At 48.3% G+C, this 22,225-nt stretch overlaps 1 protein-coding gene across 1 annotated transcript in view; it reads right to left on the reverse strand.

The window, feature by feature from the left end:
• Nucleotides 1-21,912, reverse strand: part of Map3k21 (mitogen-activated protein kinase kinase kinase 21) — a 35,516-nt gene extending 13,604 nt beyond the window's left edge. Inside the window, exons 1-4 of the mRNA XM_052166869.1 lie at nt 21,156-21,912; nt 7,604-7,784; nt 4,934-5,082; nt 3,393-3,568 (exon numbers count right to left, since the gene is read on the reverse strand). Of these exons, the coding sequence (XP_052022829.1) occupies nt 3,393-3,568; nt 4,934-5,082; nt 7,604-7,784; nt 21,156-21,912 (1,263 nt within the window). The remainder of the gene's footprint in view (nt 1-3,392; nt 3,569-4,933; nt 5,083-7,603; nt 7,785-21,155) is intronic.
• Between the last annotated feature and the right edge of the window lie 313 nt (nt 21,913-22,225).

Consider the following 22,225-nt stretch of genomic DNA (forward strand, 5'->3'; position numbering starts at 1 on the left):
GTGATTGAGGAAGACATCTGTGGTTGATCTCTGGCCTACACACACACACACACACACACACACACACACACACACATACACACACACACACACACACACACACACACACACACGCACGCGCACACACACACACATGCATGCACACATATGCACACAAGCGTTCACACACACTCATGAATAATAAAATAATTGAGAAGCAAGTTGAGAAATGAGAGGGAGACTTTTGGAGTATTAGAACACATGCGAACATGTGTGAACACATGTAAAATCATGTGAACACATCTGAAATCATGAAGCCTTCCTTCTGTCTGTGTATTTACTAGCAAGAGCATTTGCCTGAAGGCTTGGCTGAGGCTTTCTGGTAATGGCCAAACCATTTCCCTGCAGGAAAGGTTAATAGTTAATAAGGACAAGGCCTCCCCAAGGGCCTGTGCTGCGTGCACAGGGGACCCAGAGACAGACGGCGATAAGAAGCCTGAGCACAGGGAGGTTTCCGACTACAGCATAGCGTGGATGAGCGCCCTCCTCCCTCAGCGCGTGAGCGGGAAAGGGAGATAGAGCAACTAGAAAAGGCTTTCCCTCCCCAGGAGGATGAGATTGGAACCTCCCGGCACAAAGAGAGACACTGTCTCATACACTCTAATCACAGATCCCAAGGCCGGAAGGGGCGCTTGGAGGGAAGCGACATGACACAGCAGGGGGGAGATCCACAAGAATAAGAAGAAGATGGCTGTGTGAGGTGATATGCCTGTAATCCTTAGCTTCTGAGGCTAAGGCAGGGGGATTGCTGTGAGTTCACAACCAGCCTAACCCACAAAGTCAGGCAGCCTAGGACATTAAGCAAGACCTCCAGTAAAGACAGGAAGAGAAAAAAACACGAACAACATGAGAGCCGGTGTGAACCCGGAGCAGAGAGGCCACTGTCTGTCCCAGGAGCGCTGTTCTATTATTTTACTGTTAAACATGAGAAAGCCTGCACTTACATCCTGAAGTTTCAAAACTAGTTTTCACTAATTAAACAAAAGAATTATAAGAATTGTTATTCTGAATAAGGTCTCTCTCAAATTTTTGTTTTGTTTTGTTTTGTTTTTTGGTTTTTTTGGATTTGGTTTTTTCAAGACAGGGTTTCTCTGTATAGCCCTGGCTGTCCTGGAACTCACTCTGTAGACCAGGCTGGCCTCGAACTCAGAAATCCGCCTGCCTCTGCCTCCCAGAGTGCTGGGACTACAGGCATGCACCACCACCGCCCGGCTCTCTCAAACTTTGATCTGCGACTTGAGGCTGTTTCCCCTCAAAATCACTGGTTGTGGGTCTCATTTCAGAACTCTTAAAAATGAATTGGAAAAGTGGACCAAGAAATTTCCTATCATTTTAAGCCAACCAAATGTGTAAGTGTTTCCAGAACTCTACAGAAGCCCTTGACAGAAGGCATCCCTCAGGAAGTGGCCTCCAAGCCTTCCCCTTCCAGCCGCTTCCCGGAGGCCAGGCACAGTGAGAGGCTACACAAAGCCTGTCTTCTCCTGAGGCACACACTCACTTACTAAGCAGGAGTTTGAGCGGAGAGGCCATCCTCACAGTTCACACCCCTCACAGTTCACACTCCCTTCTGTGACACCCAGAGACAGACAGCCTGCCTGACCCAGAGCTCCAGGCACTCAACTGAGTATCTACAGGCAGCCTTGGTCATTCTGCCCAAGCACCAGAGAGGGACACTATACACAGGGCAGCCAAGCCCTCTGGCAGGCAAAACATCCCTGGAGTTTCAGTGTGTGGGAACCAGTCCTTGGGGTGCTTGCAGGAATCCTACTTCAAAACTCTTCAGACTGTAGGACCCACAAAAAGCTAGACAGAGGTACTCCTAACTCTAATCCCAACACTCCCACAGCAGGATGGGAAGTGGAGACAGGAGAATCACTTGGAATCAATCCCATGGGCCAGCCAGCCTGCAGCACCTGCCTTAGCAAGGCAGGAAGAGACAAAGAGTCTCCAAAGGTATCCTCTGACTTCTGCATGTGTGCCATGACACGCAAGCCTACACACACCATATACGCACCACAAACACACACACACACACACACAACATATACACACCACACACACACACTCACACACACACACCATACACCACACACACACACACTCACACACACACCATACACCACACACACACCACACACACACCACACACACACACACACTCACACACACACACACACACACACACCATACACCATACACCACACACCACACACCACACACTAACACCATACACACACCACACACCACACATACACACACCACACACACACACTATATACACACCATACACCACACACACACCACACACCACACACACACACCATACACACACCACATACCACACACACACACACACCACACACACACACCATACACATACCATATATATACACATACACACACCACACACCACACATACACCCCCCCCATATACACACATCACCACCACACACACCAAATTTTTCAAGAAAGATATATAAAAGTAGTATGAGGTGAGAGTTTGATTTTAAAAACTCCAGTTTCAGGAAATAATGGGGAGAAGTGTGTATAGTGTTCAAAACAGGGCATTCGGCAAGGCTCATTGATGTATGGGTGTTTTGTGCTGTTTCTTATCTATTTTCCTTTTGGAAATTTCCCAATAAAAGGGTTTCTTTCCAATTGTATGTTTTCAGTATTCTTTATGTTTAACCTAAAGGAAAGCAAGCATTAATAAACACTGAAACACGGCACAATGCCAGCAGAGAGCCCTGCTGGAGTCCTGTGGCTCATATGTATGCTATGTGGTGATCATGTGTGTACTGTGCAGTGATCATGTGTGCACTGTGATGCAAGCATATATGTACTGTGTGGTGATCATGTGTTTACTATGTGGTGATCATGTGTGTGCTGTGTAGTAATCATTTGTGTACTGTGATGCAAGCATGTACGTGCTGTGTGGTGATCATTTGTGTACAGTGTGATGATCATGTGTATACTATGATGTGAACATGTATGTACTGTGCAGTAAGCACATGTGTACTGTGTGGTGATCATGTGTGTACTCTGATGAACATCTGTGTACTGTGATGTGATCATGTGTGTACTGTGCAGTAATCACATGTGTACTGTATAGTCATCGTGTATATGCTGTAAGGTGATCATGTGGGTGCTTACAGTGATCATGTGTGTACCGTGTAGTGATCATATGTGTTCTATGTAGTAATAATCTGTGTACTGTGATGTGAGCATATATACACTGTGCAGTGAGCATGTGTATATTGTGCAGTGATCATGTGTGTACTATGATGTGGACATATGTACTGTGTGGTGATCATGTGTGTACTGTGCATTGTGTGGTGAGACCACTCTCTCACCTTCTCCTTGGTGCGTAGCTCACTGAACATTTGCTGAATCTCCAGTTTCCAGTCTTCCTGCATGGAATGGAAGGACTCCTGGGGCATGTCAGTCAGCACTGCCTCTTCGATCGCGGTCAGCTGTTGAAGAATTAAGGCAAACGAGGGGCGGATATGAGGGTCTTGTTCCCAGCACTCTGCGACAAATGAGAATCACATTACTTTCTTCTCTTGGTACAGCCACAATCATCTCCCAGACAGCAGAGTTCCCAGATTGACACCTGTCACTCCAAACCAGGAGTCCCTGTCTGTGGTCTCAGCTCCTGGAAATCCTAAGTGCATACCAGTGAGTCCCTGAGAGCCCCTGTTCGAGTGGTGGCACCCGTGTCAGGGGTGAGCAGAGACACAGAGACAGGCCGCACATGCATGCTTGGTCTTGTTTCTGTTCCTGTCCTTTGTGCTGAAGCCAAACCACAGCAGAACTACACAGCTGTAAGACACGAGCCCCCAAACCAAAGTCTGGAAACATTGTGATCAAAACCAAAGTTCTAAGAACTAACAACTCTGGACTCGGTGGCTAATGCCAGCAATTCCAACATCAGAGAGGCCAAGGCGGGATCCAAAGCACAGCCTGGATTACATGATGAATTTGCAGCCAGCCTGGCCTCAGAGTGAGCTTGAGGACTCCATAAAATATATAACAACTTTTCATCTAGCATTAGATAGAAAGTGGATTCAAGGCCAGTCTGGTATACATAGCAAAACTGTATCTTAAAAAGAAATAAGAAAATCACAAGTCAAAACTGATAAGGTTAACACAAAGCTCACAGAGCGAGGGAAAGAGCTTTAATAACAAGAGTGGACTCACTCCACCCAAGCTCCACCATGCTGCTGAGGCCTGAAAGATGTCTGTGATCACTACCTGCATGGCTTGGAGCCAGCTGAGGGCTCTGTGGGGGACAGCAGGACAGTTCACTGTGCCAAGTTCCACAGGGAAGGCAAGGCACCGCTGATCAAACTCGGGGGCATTGAGATGCACTCAAAGCAATCCTCCTGCCTCAGATTCTTGAATGCTGGGATTACTTACATGAACTGCTGTATGCAGCTTAACATTTCCTTTGCTTTTTAAACTCTCTCTCTCTCTCTCTTTATATATATATATATACACACATACATACACACACTATATATACATATATGCATACATACATATATGTATACATATACATACACATATACATCATATACATATACACATACATCATATACAAATACATACACAAATACATATACAAATACATATACATATGTTTGTTTATGTGTAGGTTCAGGTGTGCCATTGCATAGAGTTAGAAGTCAGAGGAGCACCCGTAGGAATCTGATCTCTTCTTCTACGTGGATGCTGAACTCAGACTGTCTGCCTTGGTGGCAAATGTCTTTATTTGCCAAGCCATCTCACCAGTGCACATATTGCTTTTTAAGAAATAGAAGGAAAAAGTATCTGGCCCCTATGCACTACTTTCCTTTACCAGAGACTCTCTCAGATGAGGGCTGAGCATTACCTTTCATGAGCTTTGCAAATGGTTCAGGGCAGGTGGACGGAATGGGCAGGGTGAGCTTGTTCACAGCCACCCCGTAGGCCACAGCCAGTCCGTCGATGCCACGGTACGGGACCTCACCCGTGAGCAGCTCCCACAGCAGCACTCCATAGCTGGAAGGCAAAGTTCCCGTTAGTGGTTTGGACTCCTGAGCCTGCCCCATGCCCAGTTGACCCAACAAAGCCACTGCCCTGCCCCCCCCCCCCGGGGGGGGGGGTAAGAGGTGGCTCTGTCCCAGAACAGTTGTAGCATGGTGGTACACACCAGGACTGCCAGCACTCAGGAGACTGAGGCAGGAGGATTATGAGCCCCGGGCTAGTCTGGGCTACACAGTGCAACCCTATCTCAAAAACTCCCCCAGAGAAGCCCTGGAGGATAGCTCAGCAGCTAGCTGAGAGGGGAGCTGGCTGCTCCCCAGGGGACTCTGGTCCTATTCCCAGCACCAGCACAACAGCCCACAACTGTCTTCAACTCAGGCCTCCACATGTGTGTGGCCCATAAAGCACAGACTCTCCTTTCAAAGTTGGTGATAAGACAGTACGTTTCTCTTTTTCTTAATATTTATTTATTTATTTTATGTATATGAGTGCGCTGTAGCTGTACAGATGGTTGGGAGCCATCATGTGGTTGCTGGGAATTGAACTCAGGACCTCTGATCAATTGGGTCCCGCTCTCTCCAGCCCAAAGATTTATTTATTATTTTATCTAAGTACACTGTAAGTTGTCTTCAGACATTCCAGAAAAGGGCATCAGATCTCATTATGGATGGTTGTGAGCCATCATGTATTTGCTGGGATTTGAACTCAGGACCTTTGGCGGGGCAGTCAGTGCTCTTAGCCACTGAGCCATCTCTCCAGCCCAGATAGTACATTTCTATATGGCTTTTTCATGCCCCTTTGCTTTTGGTTAATCCTTCCCCCAGGCCCCCTGTGTCCTCACCTTCCCTCCTCTCCCTGCGTGTACCTTCCCACACCCACTCCTCTCCACTCTCCATTACCTAAGTTTTATCATCCTCTGCCTTGAAGGTATCCATCTCCCAATATCTCCTTTCTCATTTCCTGGCTTTTACAAGCCCTGTGGTTCCGGGTTAGAGGCTACATCCAACCAGGGGAGAACATACAGTATTTGTCTTTCTCACCTGGGTCACTTTACTCAATATAATTTTGTCCGATTCCATCAATTTACCTTCAAGGCCAACCTACCAAGCAAGAGGGGCCTGCTCCATCATCCTTAGCATGATGGCTATAGGGGTAGCTAACTGGTTTCTCTTTGGATTTAAGAAGAGTCTCTGCCAAGGACTTAGTATATAGAAGTGAGGGGGAGACGTCTAACAGACACAAAGACTAAAATGTCGATTGTGACTTTGGGAGTTTGACATATCCAGGTCTGAAGAAAGGTTTTCTTGCTTATCCTATACATTCACTTCCTTGCCACTGTAATTAAAACCTAAAAGGAACCTATTACCAGGGCAAAAATTTATCCTCACTCATAGTTTAAGAGAGTGCAGTCCACCTTGATGGGGAAACAGGCTCGGTCCAGATCCTGGTATGCACCACCACACTTGGCTTGATTCATGAGACATCTACCCCACCCCCTCTCTCTCCGTCCCGGCTGACATGATAAGAGCAGCTCTGTTCCTCTATAAATCTCCCTACCATAACATTCTGCCTCACCATAGGCCCGAGAAGCAACAAAGGCAAATGTGCATGGGAAGAAAGCTCGAACTTTGAGCCCAAACAAATCTTCCCTTCTTAAGGCTTGACCATCTCAGGAATTGTGTCACAGCCACAGGAAGCTGACTGGAACGCAGAAAACACAAGGCTTTGCTGTGGTGAAGCCTGAGAGTGTGGTAGAGTTTGTAGAAGGAGCCTAGAGAGGCTGGAAGCCAAAATTAATGGGCAGCTCTTGTGGGACACAAGAGGAGGAGTCTGAAAGGAACATGGTGGGTAACAGCTGTGCTCACAGAGCTCCGGCAGGGACAACTCCACAAACCTCTTGAGTTACATTTTGGCAATAGCTACATTTTGCCCTGAGACTTTGGTCGAGGCAGGGAACTGAGTAATCTGAAAGGGAAGATTTCAATACAACCTAACATGTGGGTTACAGCATGGTTATCACGGGCTGCTTTTACCAACGAGGATCAGGAGGTTAAAAAAAAAAAAACAGTTGAAATATTCCAAACACATTAGCCAGAAAAGCAGTGTGTCCTCGTAGCAGACAGGCCTAGTTGTTAAAGAGATCATCAGCATTAGGAAGAAGACAATGCTTTGCACAGGAACAGCGGAGGAAAGGCTGCTGTCTCTAAAGTCTGTGGAGCAGCTTCTGCCTGCCACAAACTTCCAGCCATGATTTGGCTTCTGCAAGGACCAAAGGTCATGGATGCTTCCCAGTCCAAGCATTGATGAACTGAGACCTCTGAAAGCCCGAGCCAAGATAAAGCTTCCCCCCTTAATGTAATCACCCCAGACCCTTTCATCATGGGACAGAACGCTGAGCAGCAATCTCCCCTCCCCAGTCTGGATCAATACTACACCCAAGCACTTCCCTGCTGTTCACAGCGGAATCACGAAGCCCCGCAGACTCAGAGACAACAACCTTGAGTTGCAGATGGACAAAGCCCAGGCGCATTCTCACCTCCAGATGTCGCTGCCCTTGGAGAACAGGGAGGACCTGATGACCTCGGGAGCCATCCAGGCGTAGGTCCCTGCTGCACTCATCCTGGTGGTCCTGTGCCATTCCCTCGCCAGCCCGAAGTCTGTGATCTTCAGGGTCTTGTTGCAAATGTCGTCATGTTCTATCTTCTCCAGCAGCAAAACTACAGGGAAAGGGGCGGAAGGGCTTTGGCACGTGATCCAACCACCAGCCCAAGTCTTCTAAGTCATCTATCATCTTGCATTATATTTTTGTAGTGGTTTGTATATGCTTTGCCCAGGGAGTGGCACTATTAAAAGGTGTGGCCCTGTTGGAGTGGGTGTGGCCTTGTTGGTGAGTATGTGGCTTTGTTATAGTGGGTGTGGCCTTGTTGATGTGGGTGTGGCTTTGTCAGGGTGGGTGTGTCACTATGGGAGTGGCCTTTAAGACCCTCACCTTAGCTGCCTGGAAGCCAGTATTCTGCTACCAGCCTTGAGATGAAGATGTAGAACTCTCATTTCCTCCCGCACCATGCCTGCCTGGATGCTGCCATGTCCCCACCTTGATGATAATGGACTGAACCTCTGAACCTGTAAACCAGCCCCAACTGAATGTTGTTCTTTGAGCTGGAGAGATGGCTCAGAGGTTAAGAGCACTGACTGCTCTCCCAGAAGTCCTGAGTTCAATTTCCAGAAACCACATGGTGGCTCACAACTATCTGTAATGGGATCCGATGCCCTCTTCTGGTGTGTCTGAAGATACTGACAGTATACTCACATACATTCAATAAAATACATAAATATTTTTTTTTTTAAAAAAAAAAAACTTGTTCTTTATAAGAGTTACCTTGGTCATGGTGTCTGTTCACAACAATAAAGCCCTAAGATAATTTTCAATAGCAAAATCCTTTCCATTTAAAAAAACATTTTGACCAAAGAAACTTGCATAAAACACTCTTCTTCCTGCATGGGCTGTGAAACCTCCTCCCCCTAGTCTCCTGATTACTCCTCACCAAGTGTGATCCCAGCACCCCAGGGAGGAGGCCCTCCTGTCCTGGTATGATGTCCACGGGATCTACTCCTGAATGAGGTCACCCTTGGGAGGCCATCTGTCCATGAGGCCTGGGCTGCCAATGTCAAGAACTCCCACTCACCCTACGATGATGCCCACTTAGCCTGGCATGACCCAGACAGACAGATAAGCGCAGAGCGGGCTTTTTCTTTGCTCTGTATTATTTGTTCTATTTCACTAGCAGGGTGCAGCGCTAAACCTGTCAAGGAAACCCTGCCCCAGCTTCCTAGCGAAAAGAACAATCTTGGATGGAGAAATAGAATCTTAAAAATGAAGATTTCATTGTAGTGTGAGATGTGAATATAAAAATGTCAGCTCTTTTAGATAATAAATAATTAATATTAAATAAATACATATTAAAGTAAATTTCTACCTTGTGGTAGCCACCAGAGTCAAGGAGAATAAATTTGTGTTTCTGCCACTTTATTTAGCTTGCATTGTGGCCAATTAAACTTTTTAAAGAAAATCTTCCAGTGTGGTACAGCTGAGGCAGAAAGTAAATGATTCTGAGGGGCAAGAACCTTTTACCAAGCCATCTCAAATAAGATCAGTTATCAAAGCCAACATGACAAGAAAAATAAATGTCTCACTCCCAGAAATTCCATCCTCATCAAAGCAGAGTCTTTCCCGCTGAATGCACAGGAGACTTCACCAATGGGTGACATATTAACGGAGTTCATTATCAAGCAATGGCTTCTGCAAAACCCCACAGACATCTGAACCCACGGAGATGAACTGTGAGATACCATGACCTCATCAAGCTGGAAACTCAGTCGGCAAACCGCCCAGGTCAGCCCACACCTGCTGATGCCTTCCCATCTCTCTTGCTTGTCTGTTACTTTTCCTTTTACCTAATACTTCTTTGCATAGAAAACTCCAGAAACTATTTAATCATTCCCCCGTGACCACAGCAACACTGTACCCTGTATACCTCAACATATGCTGGGCTAGCCTTCATCAAGGCTATCTTACCCCTTCGAACATTCAACACTTGGTGCCGACAATCATACTTGGTGCCCCCAAACTAGAGCTGTTTCTGGAGCCAGTCAGTCAGGGAAGAATTAAGATCTCCAATTTACAGTCCAAAAATATCACTGGAGATCCCAGGGCTATATACAGAGATGTCCCTGCGTACTGGCTGATTTTGTGTATCAACATGACACAAGCTACAGTCATCAGAGAAGAAAAGAGCCTCAGTTGAGGAAATGCCTCCATGAGATCCAGCTGTAAGGCACTTTCTCAATTAGTGATCAAGGGGGGAGGGCCCAGGCCATGGTGAGTGGTGCCATCCCAGGGCTGGTGGTCCTGGATTCTATAAGAGAGCCAGCTGAGCAAGCCATGGGAAGCAAGGCAATAAGGAACATCCCTCCATGGTCTCTGCATCAGCTCCTGCCTCCAGGTCTCTCCCCCATTGAGTTCCTGTCCTGGCATTTTTTTTGTGATTTGGAAATATAAACTGAATGAACCCTCTGCTCCACAACTTGCTTTTTGGTCATGATGGGTTTTGTTTTGTTTTATTTTTTAATTGTTTGTAGCAGCAATAGAAACCCTAGTTAGCTAAGATACCCCCTGTGGAAGACCTCTGACAGTCTCCAGCCCTGCCATGTTGTCCCAAGGAGGCAAGGTAGCCAGAAATGCCTGCTGACTGGATGGGAGCTGGGACAGTTCTTCCCTGTGAGCTAAAAGCCCATTTTGTCCTTGTGGCCAGCCTGGTCTCCAGAGTGAGTTCCAGGACAGCCAGGACTACACAGAGAAAGCCTATCTCAAAACAACAACAACAACAACCCCCCCAAAAAGAGATGTGCCCACAACTCCTTTAAGTGGGTCCTCTTAACCACAGAAACAATACAAATGATTAGCTCCTTCCGAGTCTTCTTTCTCCATCACCCACTCTTGTGGAGAATGGGCAGGAGGGTGTGATGTGAGTGAGAACTGACCCCCACAGAACTATGTGCTTGGGCTGCTTGGGCCCCCCAGTGGGCAGCACTGTTTTGTAAGACAGTAGATCCCTCAGGAGGTGGAGCCTAGCAGGGCAAAGAAGTTACAGTAGGCAGACCTTGAGGTGTTATAGCTTGGCTCCACTTCCTGTTCACACTCTGCTTTCTGACAGAAGGTGACCGGCTTCCTCACACTCCTGCTGTTGCGCCTCCAGCATGGAGAAGCTACCCTTCACCCCTTACGAGTTTTATCTGGAATTTGGTCACAACAATGAGAGAAGTCACTAAGGCAGAAGACTCAGCAGCGACACTGAATGAGGACCTCTAAATGTCCCTAGACCCCAGATCCACACGTGGGAAGGCCATAACCTGGACCCCACTAAGGAAGAAAGCAGCCAGGAGGGAGAACTCAGCTCTGACCAGCAAAAGCCAGCTTCTTTCCTCAGCAGTAGGAGGGGAGCCGATGCAGTTAGCATCTGTCCTGCCATCATTTAGAGCCCAGCTTCTCTTTTCCCAGGTCCAAAGTTCCCCTAGCAACTGGCACTGCACACTCCAGATCAACACAAAGCAAGTTAAAATAACACCTCAGTGCCAACCGTAGGCCCAGGGCTCCATGAAAGGCCCATTGTGTGGGACTCTGTTTCCGACTGGCATGGCAGAATTCCTGAAATTCCTTATCTTTTGGGCAATGTGACTGAAACCACACCATGCCACCTCAACAGTTAAATTAGACTGGGCCTCCCTCCAGGTCTCACCAGGTTTCAGGTGCACATAGGTTGGGCCTGCTTCCACTTATGGACCCTCAAGGCTATTAACAGGTCTGGCTCTGAGTCACACCAAGCAGGTGGGATTCCTGGGCACCTGCTAATCCTCCTTAGCAGCTGAGCCATAGCCTTTGTGAACCCTCTCTGAGACTGCAGTGGTGACTCTCAGCCCTGGTTCGTGGGCTGCACTCTTCAGCCTTGCACTTGGCCACCCACCCAACTATCAGTCAGCGAGCCCCCCAACATCTCTAAAGTCTCCTGTTGTCCGTCGTGAGTTTCTTGGCAAGCAGCATTTTTTTTTTAAGTGATCACAGCATACCCGCTCTGGTTTCTCCAACATTTATGGGGTCACTGAATCCAGACTCTATTCTGTGAGACAGATGGGTTTCAATTAATCGTTAACTAGGAATGTATTATTTAAAAAAAAAAAAAAACAGCAAGTGGGAAGAAGGGGGAACAAAGTGGAATAGATTTACAAGCATCACTGCTCTGGCTAGGGTCACAAGGTCACCTTGTGAATGTGCGTTCTGCACACAATAGGGGGCACTGGGTCTGGAACAGAGGGAAACTGTCTTCCTGCACCATACCATGCTGGTGTTAACTCATATCTCCTCATCCCTCTCCTCACCCCTAAGCCGTGGACCAAAGGCCTGAATCTCCCTGGGGTTTTGAGTCTATTTGCCCTCTTTTGACATGGTCTTTCCAGCTCACTCCTGTATTTTCCACAGGAACTCCACATTCTCACAACTCTGGTATCTAAAGACACTGCAAATTTAAAACAAAAATAAACATCACTGCATTGTCTCTGTCCCCAGCTCCCAGCACCTGCTCACTGAGTGAATACCTTCTACCAGTAGCCAGGGGCCCTGAACCCCTCCGCAGATCATGAGATATCATCATCTTTGGGGTCCCAACGGGATCCTGCTTCCGTCCTGAAGAATCTATAAAGAGCCCCTTCCTGCTGCTTTCCCTCAAGCTTGACTAGAAGGGTCTCTCTTTTCTTCTAAAGAGGTTTTTTTTTTCTTTCTTTTTTTTTTTTTTTAGGTGTAAGTGCTTTACCTGGATGGGTACACATGCACCATGCGCATACATTGCCCTCAGATGCCAGAATGTGGAGTCAGATGCCCTGAAACTGGGGCCAGCACCTTGTGGATGCTGGGAATATGGCCACTCAGCTTGGCATTTTTATGCTCCTTGTTGTATCTTTGTTGGCTGAATGAGTAACCAGATAACCAGTACTGTGTGGGAGGAATGGGCCAGAGAAGGAGAACTTATCATAAGCTCTTTGGCCTTAAATCACCTGCTAGGTGTAAAACCATTCACCTCTGCCCTCCTGAGAGGGTCACACCCGTTCACAGAGAAAGAGGCTGTAAAAATAATCAGAGCCCTGCAGGTGTGTGAACCCAGGCCCCAGCACAGGGCTCTCTGATGCCCTAGCCCCACCTCTGCTGGCCTTAGAGAACCCCTCCCCTCCCTTGCTCCATCCACTTGCTGTTCCTGTTTGCATTTCTCTTCCCAAAAGAGCTCCAGATACCAGTCCAGGGCCGCTGGCTTTTCTGACTCCCCTTCCTCTCTCATTCTGACTCCGAAGTTTTCACTCCATGGCCCTCCACATCTGGCCTCAAACTGTTGTCCATGACATTCAAGGAACCAAAAACATACACAAGACAAGAGACTACACACAGCTTTGTTCAAGCCCTCAGTCACAGCCAGAGCCTGTGGCTCTGTAGCGCAGACCCTGAGGGTTGGACTCTCTTCTCTCTCATTTCTACCCCTCCCTCTTCCTGCCAGGAGCCCGATGCAGCTCCCCCCACTTCCCACAAGAGCAGGCTTCTTACATCCACTTCCTCAAGACTCTGGGTTTTCCTTTCTTTTGAAGGACAACCCACACTGATGCTCATTCTAACAACAACAAAAACAGAAAACCAAAAAAATAAAAAAAGCGTTTATTTTTATTTTCCTTGAGACAGGGTCTCACTTTGTAGCCCAGGCTAGCTGTCCTGCCCTCACTAGCATGTCCAGCTTTCTTGCTGTTATTCGGTTATTAGAGAGGGTCTTTCTCTGTATAGCTCAGGCTGTCGTGGAATTCATCATGCAGCTCAGGGTGGATTCAGACTCCCAGCAATCCTCCTGCATCGGCATCCCAAATGCTAATATTTCAAGCATGAGCTCACCACACCTGACTGTCATCTCCCTTCCAACCTGAGCATAAAGGCTACGTATCCTTACCGAACAACAGAGCTAATGCCTGTCTCATGCACTGGGGGAAGAGCTTGGTTCCACTCTGTCCACTACAGAGAACCAAGAGCCTAGGGTTCCTGACACCTAATACACAGGTTATTTATTTATCAATAAATAACGTGTGTGTGTGTGTGTGTGTGTGTGTGTGTGTGTGTGTTCTGAGCATATCTTCATTAAGTGTAATATGTGTATATGTGTATGTGTGTATAGTCTGAACATCTCTCCATTTAGTGTGTGGGGAGACAGATCAGGGTTAAGACCACTGACTGCACTTCCAGACAACTCAGGTTTGATTCCCAGCAACCACATGGCGACTCACAACCTTCTACAACAATAATATTATGACTCTGATAGCTTTTTCCGCCTTTAGCGGGCACCAGGCATGTGCCTGGTGAACAGATAGACACATAGGCAGAATATTCATACATATAAAATAAAAGAGAAATAAAGGAAATTTTTTAAAAAGAAAAATTGCAGCTGGAATTAATATAGTCGAGTCTCCAGGGATTCAAAAGTCAGAGCATGCGATTATTTGCTCATAATTCACCAACAACGTGCGTACGGCTGACATCCGAGGGTCACTTCACTTTTACTGCTGCTATTAGGCAATCTCTGGTTCTACCATCACAAAGCAGACAATGGCATCTTGTTCCTCTGCTCCCTCCGCACACACACCCTTCCATGGCACCAAAAGCTTGGTGCCTGGCTACACTGTGAGCGTTTCCTCCCACAAACCCATCCCGGCCGGCCTTTCCATCCAGCCACACCTGTAACTGCTCACTGGTCCTTATGAATGCCAATTGCCTCCTCAGCAATGTTTACCCAACTGCCTTTGAAGTGTTGAGAACCACGGAGCAGATTTCCCCACAGGACTGAGTCGATCTCCATGAGAGGAACTCTGTACACAAGGTCACAAACCAGGGTGTTCAGTAACTTGACCATGGCTACACGGCCAAGGAAAACGACACAGACATATTCAAGTCCAGGACTGGGGATGTGGCTCAGTGGTGAGTGCTTGCCTAGCAAGGAGGGAGCTTTGGGTTCCATTTCACTCCTGCACTGCACAAAAGGGAGCGCCATGACTCCTGCTTATAACCTCAGCACTCAGGAAGTAGAGGCAGAAGGATCTGAAGTTCAAGGTCATCCCTATTTATCTGTAGGGGTGAGGCCAACCTGTTATACATCAGACTCTGTCTCAAAATAAATAGGTAGGTAGGTAGGTAGATAGATAGATAGATAGATAGATAGATAGATAGATAGATAGATAGGCAGGCAGGCAGGCAGGCAGACAGACAGACAGACAGACAGACAGACAGACAACAATAAAGCCAGGTCTGAGTGACTTTAAGTTAATGCCCCGACCTTTCAGGGTTCTGGTAATGTTAGACATTCTCATGCTAGTGTGAGCAAGCAAGGACTAGACCAAGTGTCTCAGACCCCGCCCCTAGACTCCTGAAAGCCATTTTCGAGGGACAGCAATGAAAGCATTCAATCACTTCACACCTGCCTTGACCCCTTCTGCTCACTGGCTAGTCATTAAAACGTGAGTTATGAACTGAAATAGTTGTAAAAGGACAGCACTTTGAAGAACTTACTGGGAGAAGGTCAACAAGGAATTAAACTCTGGCAAAGCTGTGTCTGCAGAAAGGTGTGCTGAGCATCCTCAGCTCAATAACTTGCTCCTTATTTCCTCCCGTTTCTTTGTTGTCTACACCCAGACAGATGCTCAGTCTATCTGTCCAGACTGCAGACTGGGGAGTCTCTACAGGGGCTGGGTTGTTTGTTTGTTTGTTTTTAATGTAACTGGCTACATTCTCTATCCAAAACCCCTCCCACTGGGTATTTATTGTCAGGTAAATGCCACCCCAATGCAAGAGACTTCTGTATCTTATAGAAGCTCCGAGGTTGCAGAGTAGAGGGAGTTTAGATTTGTAAACGGATAACTGCAGCATGTTTCAAATGTTAGAGTAAAAGTTCAGGAGAAATTTTACAAAGATGTGAAAATAGGTGGGTCCCCTTCCTTCCTCCTCCTCCCCCAGCCTTTTTTTAATCTTCCTCCCCTTCATCTTTTTTTTCTTTCTTATTTATTTGTTGTTTTGTTGGTTTTTGAGATAGAATCTTGTAATCTAGGCAAGCCCCAAATTCATTATATAGCGCACACTTGCCTAGCCCTGTGTTCTATCCCCAGCAGTTAAAAAAAAGTATGTGTGCACATGTGTTAAAACACACACACACACACACACATGTGCACACATGCATGTGTACACACACACGCACACGCACATATAGTATACCATTTATAGAATATTATAGATGATATACAGTTATATAATACAAGTCAGATCTGGGTACAAAATGCTCCCAGGCTCCCAGGCAGAGACACGGGAGTGCCGTGAGCCCACAGGTCTGACTGTGGGCACCTCAAGCTCTCTGCACCAGGCCGCTTCACCAGGTTCCTGTGCCCCTGCTCTGAGATGGTCATCTCTCTTCCTCCACCCCCTCCTCCTGCTCCCCCCCCCCGCCCCTCTCACCAGCTTTTTACCTGGTAGACAAGCTAACCCAGCATGACAGACTACCAGTCCTTCCTCCTTGGACTCCGGTGGCAGATGCTGCCACTGTCCCTTGCCTTGCCACTGCGATCCTATGACCAAGGAAGGGCCAGAGGAGGTTTAAATGTGGCCTGAAGCACAGCAAGCTTTGTTTTGCTTTTTTCCCCCTCCTCTCTGAATGTACTCGGAAAGCCCGCTGGTCTGCCAGCTCAGATTCAGTGCAGCTGCCCAGGAGGCTGAGGTTTGAAAGTTCAAGGCTTGCATGGGCTACAGAGTTCTTTCAAGGCCAACCTGTACTCTACGGCTATGCCATGTCTCAGATTAGAAACAGAAAGAAGTCTGAGGATGACGCTCCGGGGGCGCTTGCCAATTTTCCGGTGAGACCCTGGGCTCCATCCTTAGCACTGGGCCAGGGGGCAGTTTCCAGGGCTCCTCCAAGCTCTTGTTTCTTTCTCCAGCAGGGCACAAGGGCAGACAGAGCTCATCAGTCCTTGCTCTTTGTGGTACTGTGCTTCCTGGGAGTCCCAAGGGCCCAGCATGTCCTCACCACCAGGAAGCTCAAAGCCTGCAAGTTTGGGGCTGCAGGGGGTGATGGTTCAGTGGGTGAGGCGCCTGCTGTCCCTGAGGACCAGAGTCTGATCTCACAGAACCCACATGAAAAAGCCAAGTGTGGCGGCATGAGTCCAGTGCTGGGAAGCGAGAGACAGCAGGATTCCTGGGACTAGACAGTCAGCAAGCCTAGCCAAACTTGCAAGGCCCTGAGGAGTGACACTGGAGGCTGACTTCTGGCCTCTACACACACATACATACACTTACATACGACACACATAGTCACAAACATACACACAGGGCACACACACACATGGTACACACATACACATACTTACTCAGACACACACACTCACTTATACACATACTCACACATATGGTAACACACTCACATACTCACACACATGGCACACACTCACACACGGTATAACATACACACACTCAGATATACTCACACACACGGCACACACATACATGAAACATACATGGCATACACACACTCACACACATATTCACACACATGGCACACACACTGTATACAATACACTCAGACACACATACTTACACACATGGCACACACATACACATACTCACACACATGGCACACACACACACAGCAAACACACACATGCACAAATACTCAGCAAATCCACACCAACATACACACTCAAACACGTGAGACATGCACAAACACACAAATACACACACATGTCACACACATACTCACACACATGGCACATACTCACACACCACTCACACACACAACATACCTACATACACTCAGACACACTTGCACACACTCACATGTGGCACATATACACTATACATAGAAACATACACTCAGACACACACTTACACACATATACAGCACACATATACATGAAACACACTCATGCACAAATACACACAAACATACACAGTGCACACATACACTCAAACACATGAGATATGCACAAACACACAAATACACACACACACACTGCAAGTTTGGCTTGACTTTCAGTAGCTGTATGTCAGAAAGAGCAAAGTTGTCTGAGTCATTGGTGCTTTATCACAGACAAGTCCCCCAAAAGTAGTAAAAGTTAAAAAACTAGAAAAGAAAATCTGTCAAAAGGTGCAGAATCTTCCGACAAATTCAAGCATTTGTTTACACAGCAGTTCCCACCGACTGGGTGCAAGCCCTTCCCACTGCTCACTGTCGCATGGGTTGGCTGCAGAGGGAATTAGCTCAATATTGACTCAAAGCCCTGTGTACAGCCAGTAATTCACTGCTGCCGTCAGCAAATAATACAGTCAAACACAACCTGCTGCAACCGGGTCGCTACACTGCAGTCAGAAAGACGGTACAGCCACATCCTGCAGAGGGAATTCCAAAACCCCTCATTTGTTCACAAACAGACATGGAGCTCAGAGCCTTGTGCAGCCTGGCCCCTGACTTAACATTGTAGATGGCATATTCACTCAAATACCTCCTGCCATTCTAATTAACTAATTAAACTTGTGGAGGTAACCCAACAAATCCTATGCCAAGCTAGTATCTAGCCAACAAATCCATTTAGAGTGCGGGTTCTTTTATTCAGGTGTGTGTGTGTGTGTGTGTGTGTGTTTATGGGGTGCTGGAGATGAAGGGTGCTAAGAAAGCACTGGTGTAGGAACTGTTTTTGCAATGGTAACATTTTAAAATAAAGGAAACCTGGCCTGTCTTTAAAGAAATTAAAAATGTCCCAGGAAGTTTGGCTTCTTGACCCTAGGGTGAAAAGATTTTCAAAAGCTAAGGTGGAGGGAACTGCCTGCAAAAGACCAAGAATCTCCTAGATGGGCAGGGTCTCACGTTGAAGGGATCAGCTGAAAACCATTTTACTAGTCTTACGTTTAAAGATAATAGTTCTTTAAAAGTTTGCCTTTCACATGTAAGCATAAGCAGGGATTCCCAAGCCTTCCTGTGCTCTACACACACCTAGCAAACTAGCAAATGTGCACTGCTTGTGAACGTGTGATGTGGCTCTCAGGATGCACGGAGCAGGTATGAGGGAGATAGCTCGGACAGAAAAGTTCTTGCTTTCAAGCACGCATGCCCAGGAGAGAGTTCTAGAACCCACATGCAAAATGCCAGAATGCTGGTGCATGCTTGTAATCTCAGTGCTGAGAAAGAGACAGGTGAACTTCTGGGGCTTGCTAGCCAGCTAGCCTTGCCTAGTATGTTTCTAGGTCAGATATTCTGTCTCAGTCAAAGGTGAAAGGCACTGGAGGAACTGAGGGTGCCCTCTGGTCTCCACGCATATGTGTGCTTGCAACTGTACACACACACACACACACCAGACACCAGACTGGGTACAATGCCAAAGCAGTGTCTATGGCCTTGAACCTTTGGTGTGAGGAGTGATGTATCTTAAGCATTTGTTTTGGATGAATTAACTTGAAGAATGCCAGGTTGTGTGTTATGGGGGCGGGGGGCTGGTATGGTGTGCTGTCTTTCTGCAGGGGCCTCTAGCAGTCAGGTTTTCAGGACAAGTGGAGGCTCACCGTGTTCTGAGGCAGCAGGCTACCTACATATTGCTCTTGGTGACAACATACTTTGGGAAATAAGAATGAATTGATAGTGGAAACTAGCGAGCGTGAAGTATGTATATAAACAAGCTCCTTAAAGATCTCGCTGGGCTGGAGAGATGGCTCAGCGGTTAAGAGCACTGACTGCTCTTCCAAAGGTTCTGAGTTCAAACCCCAGTAACTACATGATGGCTCACAATCATCTGTTCTGACGCCCTCTTCTGGTGTGTCTGAAGATAGCTACAGTGTACTTAGATATAATAATAAACAAATCTTTAAAAAAATCATGCTATGGTGCAGAAGAATGTCTTAGTCAGAAAAGAGGTTGAAGGACAGGACCTGGGTTCCATCTTTAGAACCCACATACAAAGCCTGGCTTGGCAGGCAGCACACTCTTAGGATCCCAGCAGTGGGGAGGCCCCGAGTGGGAGAACTACAGGACTCAATGGCCACCCTGCCTAGCCTGATCTGGTGAGTTCCAGGGACTTAATAGACTCTGTCTCAATAAAAAGGCATAGGGCACCCGAGGAAGATAAACTCAAAGTCTATTCAAGCCTTTGAATAAAGGAACACACACCTTCACACATGTGTACCTGCACACACGTGAATACATACATGCAAAAGAAAGGCATGTTGTGTATTAAGTATGACAGAAGCCTCAAAGCAAACCACTTCAGGGGCCCCATGCAGTCAGCTGGAGGCACGTGGTGACCACCAGCACTTCTTCAAGACATGCCTCCTTAAGCTGTCGACTCACGGCTGCAGCAGCTGAGGCCTGCAGGAGATGGGCTGGGCAGGGGGGTGGAGAGCAACCCAGTGCTCGCCCAGAGCTGCAGCCTTCCAAATATTCATAATTTACATAACGAAAAGAATATGTTTTACCTTTTGGGTGCATTTCTGTACTGAAGGATTTGGTAGCCAAAGAGGATCTGTGCAAGCAGATAAAGAGAGAACTGCTCTCGGCCGGGCTACTGGCTACTGTCTCTCTGCTCTTAGAAGACACTGAGCTCCTTCCCGAGAGCTCCTTTCCTAGCAGGTTTTGGAGGACTGAGGGGCGTGCAGCTGTGGCTGCTTGGCACCAGCTCTGGCTGAATCCTTTAGTCTTGCAAGAGATTTCATCTCACTCTGGAGAGGGAAAGGCTCTTCAGCAGTGAATAGCAACTGCAAACAGCAATTCCCTCCAGCTCTCTTGGACGCACATGCTGATAGTTTGTGTTTAGATTGCATGTGAGCTCCCTGCTAATGCCTGGAAAGTCCACTCTGACTTCCAGATCAGGTGACTGACGCCAACCTGATATTTCCAGTACCGTACATGATCACTTGTTCTCAGCTCAAATAGGCACTTCTGATTTGCAGAAAAGATTCCTCCAAACAGGACGGTAATGTTTCAGATACAGAGACTTCTGACCGGTAAGGCTTTGAGAAAGCCCCAGGATAAGAAGTCAAGTTCACAGTGAGATGGTCTGGGGGCCAGGGCTCAGTGGCAGAGTGCCTGCTTGGAATGCATGAAGCCCAGCGTTTGGAGCACCACAAGAAAGGAATTAGAAACTTTAATAAGACACTTGCAAAGTGGAAGGAAATGAGGGGCTGCTGGTGATGACTACGGCCACCAGGCTAAACATATTGGTTAAGGTCAGGGCTGGCCAAGTCCTGTGCAAATGTATTGTGAGAGAGACCTACACAGATAATATGAGTAGGGTCCGATTGGTCCAGAGAGTAACAAGAATTTATCTACAAGCGCCTGTCCCTTCCCGTCTTTTAAAGGGGTGCTCACTGCTAATAACGCCAGGGTAAGAACGAACCTCCCTAAAGCAAGTTAACCGGAACCTGTCTTCCCGCTCTGAGTCTGAGTCTTGTTTCCTTGACTCCGCGCTCCCTTGGGGCTAACCTCACTTACTGTTGCTGGACTTGAGGTCACGGTGCAGGATGGGCACCACCGCCTCCTCGTGCAGGTACAGCATGCCGCGGGCGATCTGCACTGCCCAGTTGACTAGAACGTGCGGGGGGATGCGGCGCGCGCGACGGGGCCCTGGAGTTCGAGGATCCGGTGCTGCGGCCGCCAGCGCGCGATTGAGAGCCCCGCCACGCGCGAACTCCAGCACTAGGCAGAGGTGCGGTTGCCGCAGGCACACACCCCGCAGCTGGATGATGTTGGGGTGTCGCAGCATAGCGAAGAGCCGCGCCTCGCGCCGTACGCTCTCGGCTGCCGCCGCCGCGTCTTGCTCGGGGTCCCGGCGTGCCGCCTTCACAGCCACCTCCTGGCCCTGCCAGGTGGCGCGGTACACCTGGCCGAAGCCGCCGGCGCCGATCAGCTCCTTGAGCTCCAGGAGCTCGAAGTCTACGTGCACAGGCGAGCAGGGTCGCGGCGGGGGCGGCGCGGCCGGCGGTACCGGGCCACACGGCGCCACGTAGCTGGCCGGAAAGATGCCCAGGCGCCGCTGTACTTGGCCGGCCCACCAGCCCTCGTCCCCTGACACCGCGGCGTCCTGGGACAGTACCTCCACCAGCTGACCGCGCCTCAGGCTCAACTCGTCCTCACCGCGAGCTTCGTAATCATAAAGCGCTGCCCACATCCCGGAGGAGGAGCTCTCCGAGTCGTCCCGGGCCGGGGACAGCGGCGGGTCAGCCGTGCCCTCGGCTACAGGTAGCGCCATAGGGGTGATTGAGAGGTCTCTAGTGGACCAAGTGCGACAGCCACAATCTCAGCTTCCCCGGCCTCCAACGCGTACCATCGGTCCAAGCTAACAGCGAAGGGAGCAGGGCTGGAGCGGGACTACAGAGGTTAGGACCACTGCCCGGGGCCTCTGGCCTCTGCTCTGTCTCCAGTTTGGCTAGTTCTTCCCCGCAGCCGCTAGCTCAGACGACCAGTGGCGGTGCTGGACCTGCTTGGACTTACGCGCGCTCCCCAGCAGTCGCCCCCACGCCCAGCCCCTCCTCCTTGGCCACTCCGCCCTCCAGGTCCTTTCC

Source organism: Apodemus sylvaticus, chromosome 21 (assembly GCF_947179515.1).
Source record: "Apodemus sylvaticus chromosome 21, mApoSyl1.1, whole genome shotgun sequence".
NCBI classification, from domain to species: Eukaryota; Metazoa; Chordata; class Mammalia; order Rodentia; family Muridae; genus Apodemus; species Apodemus sylvaticus.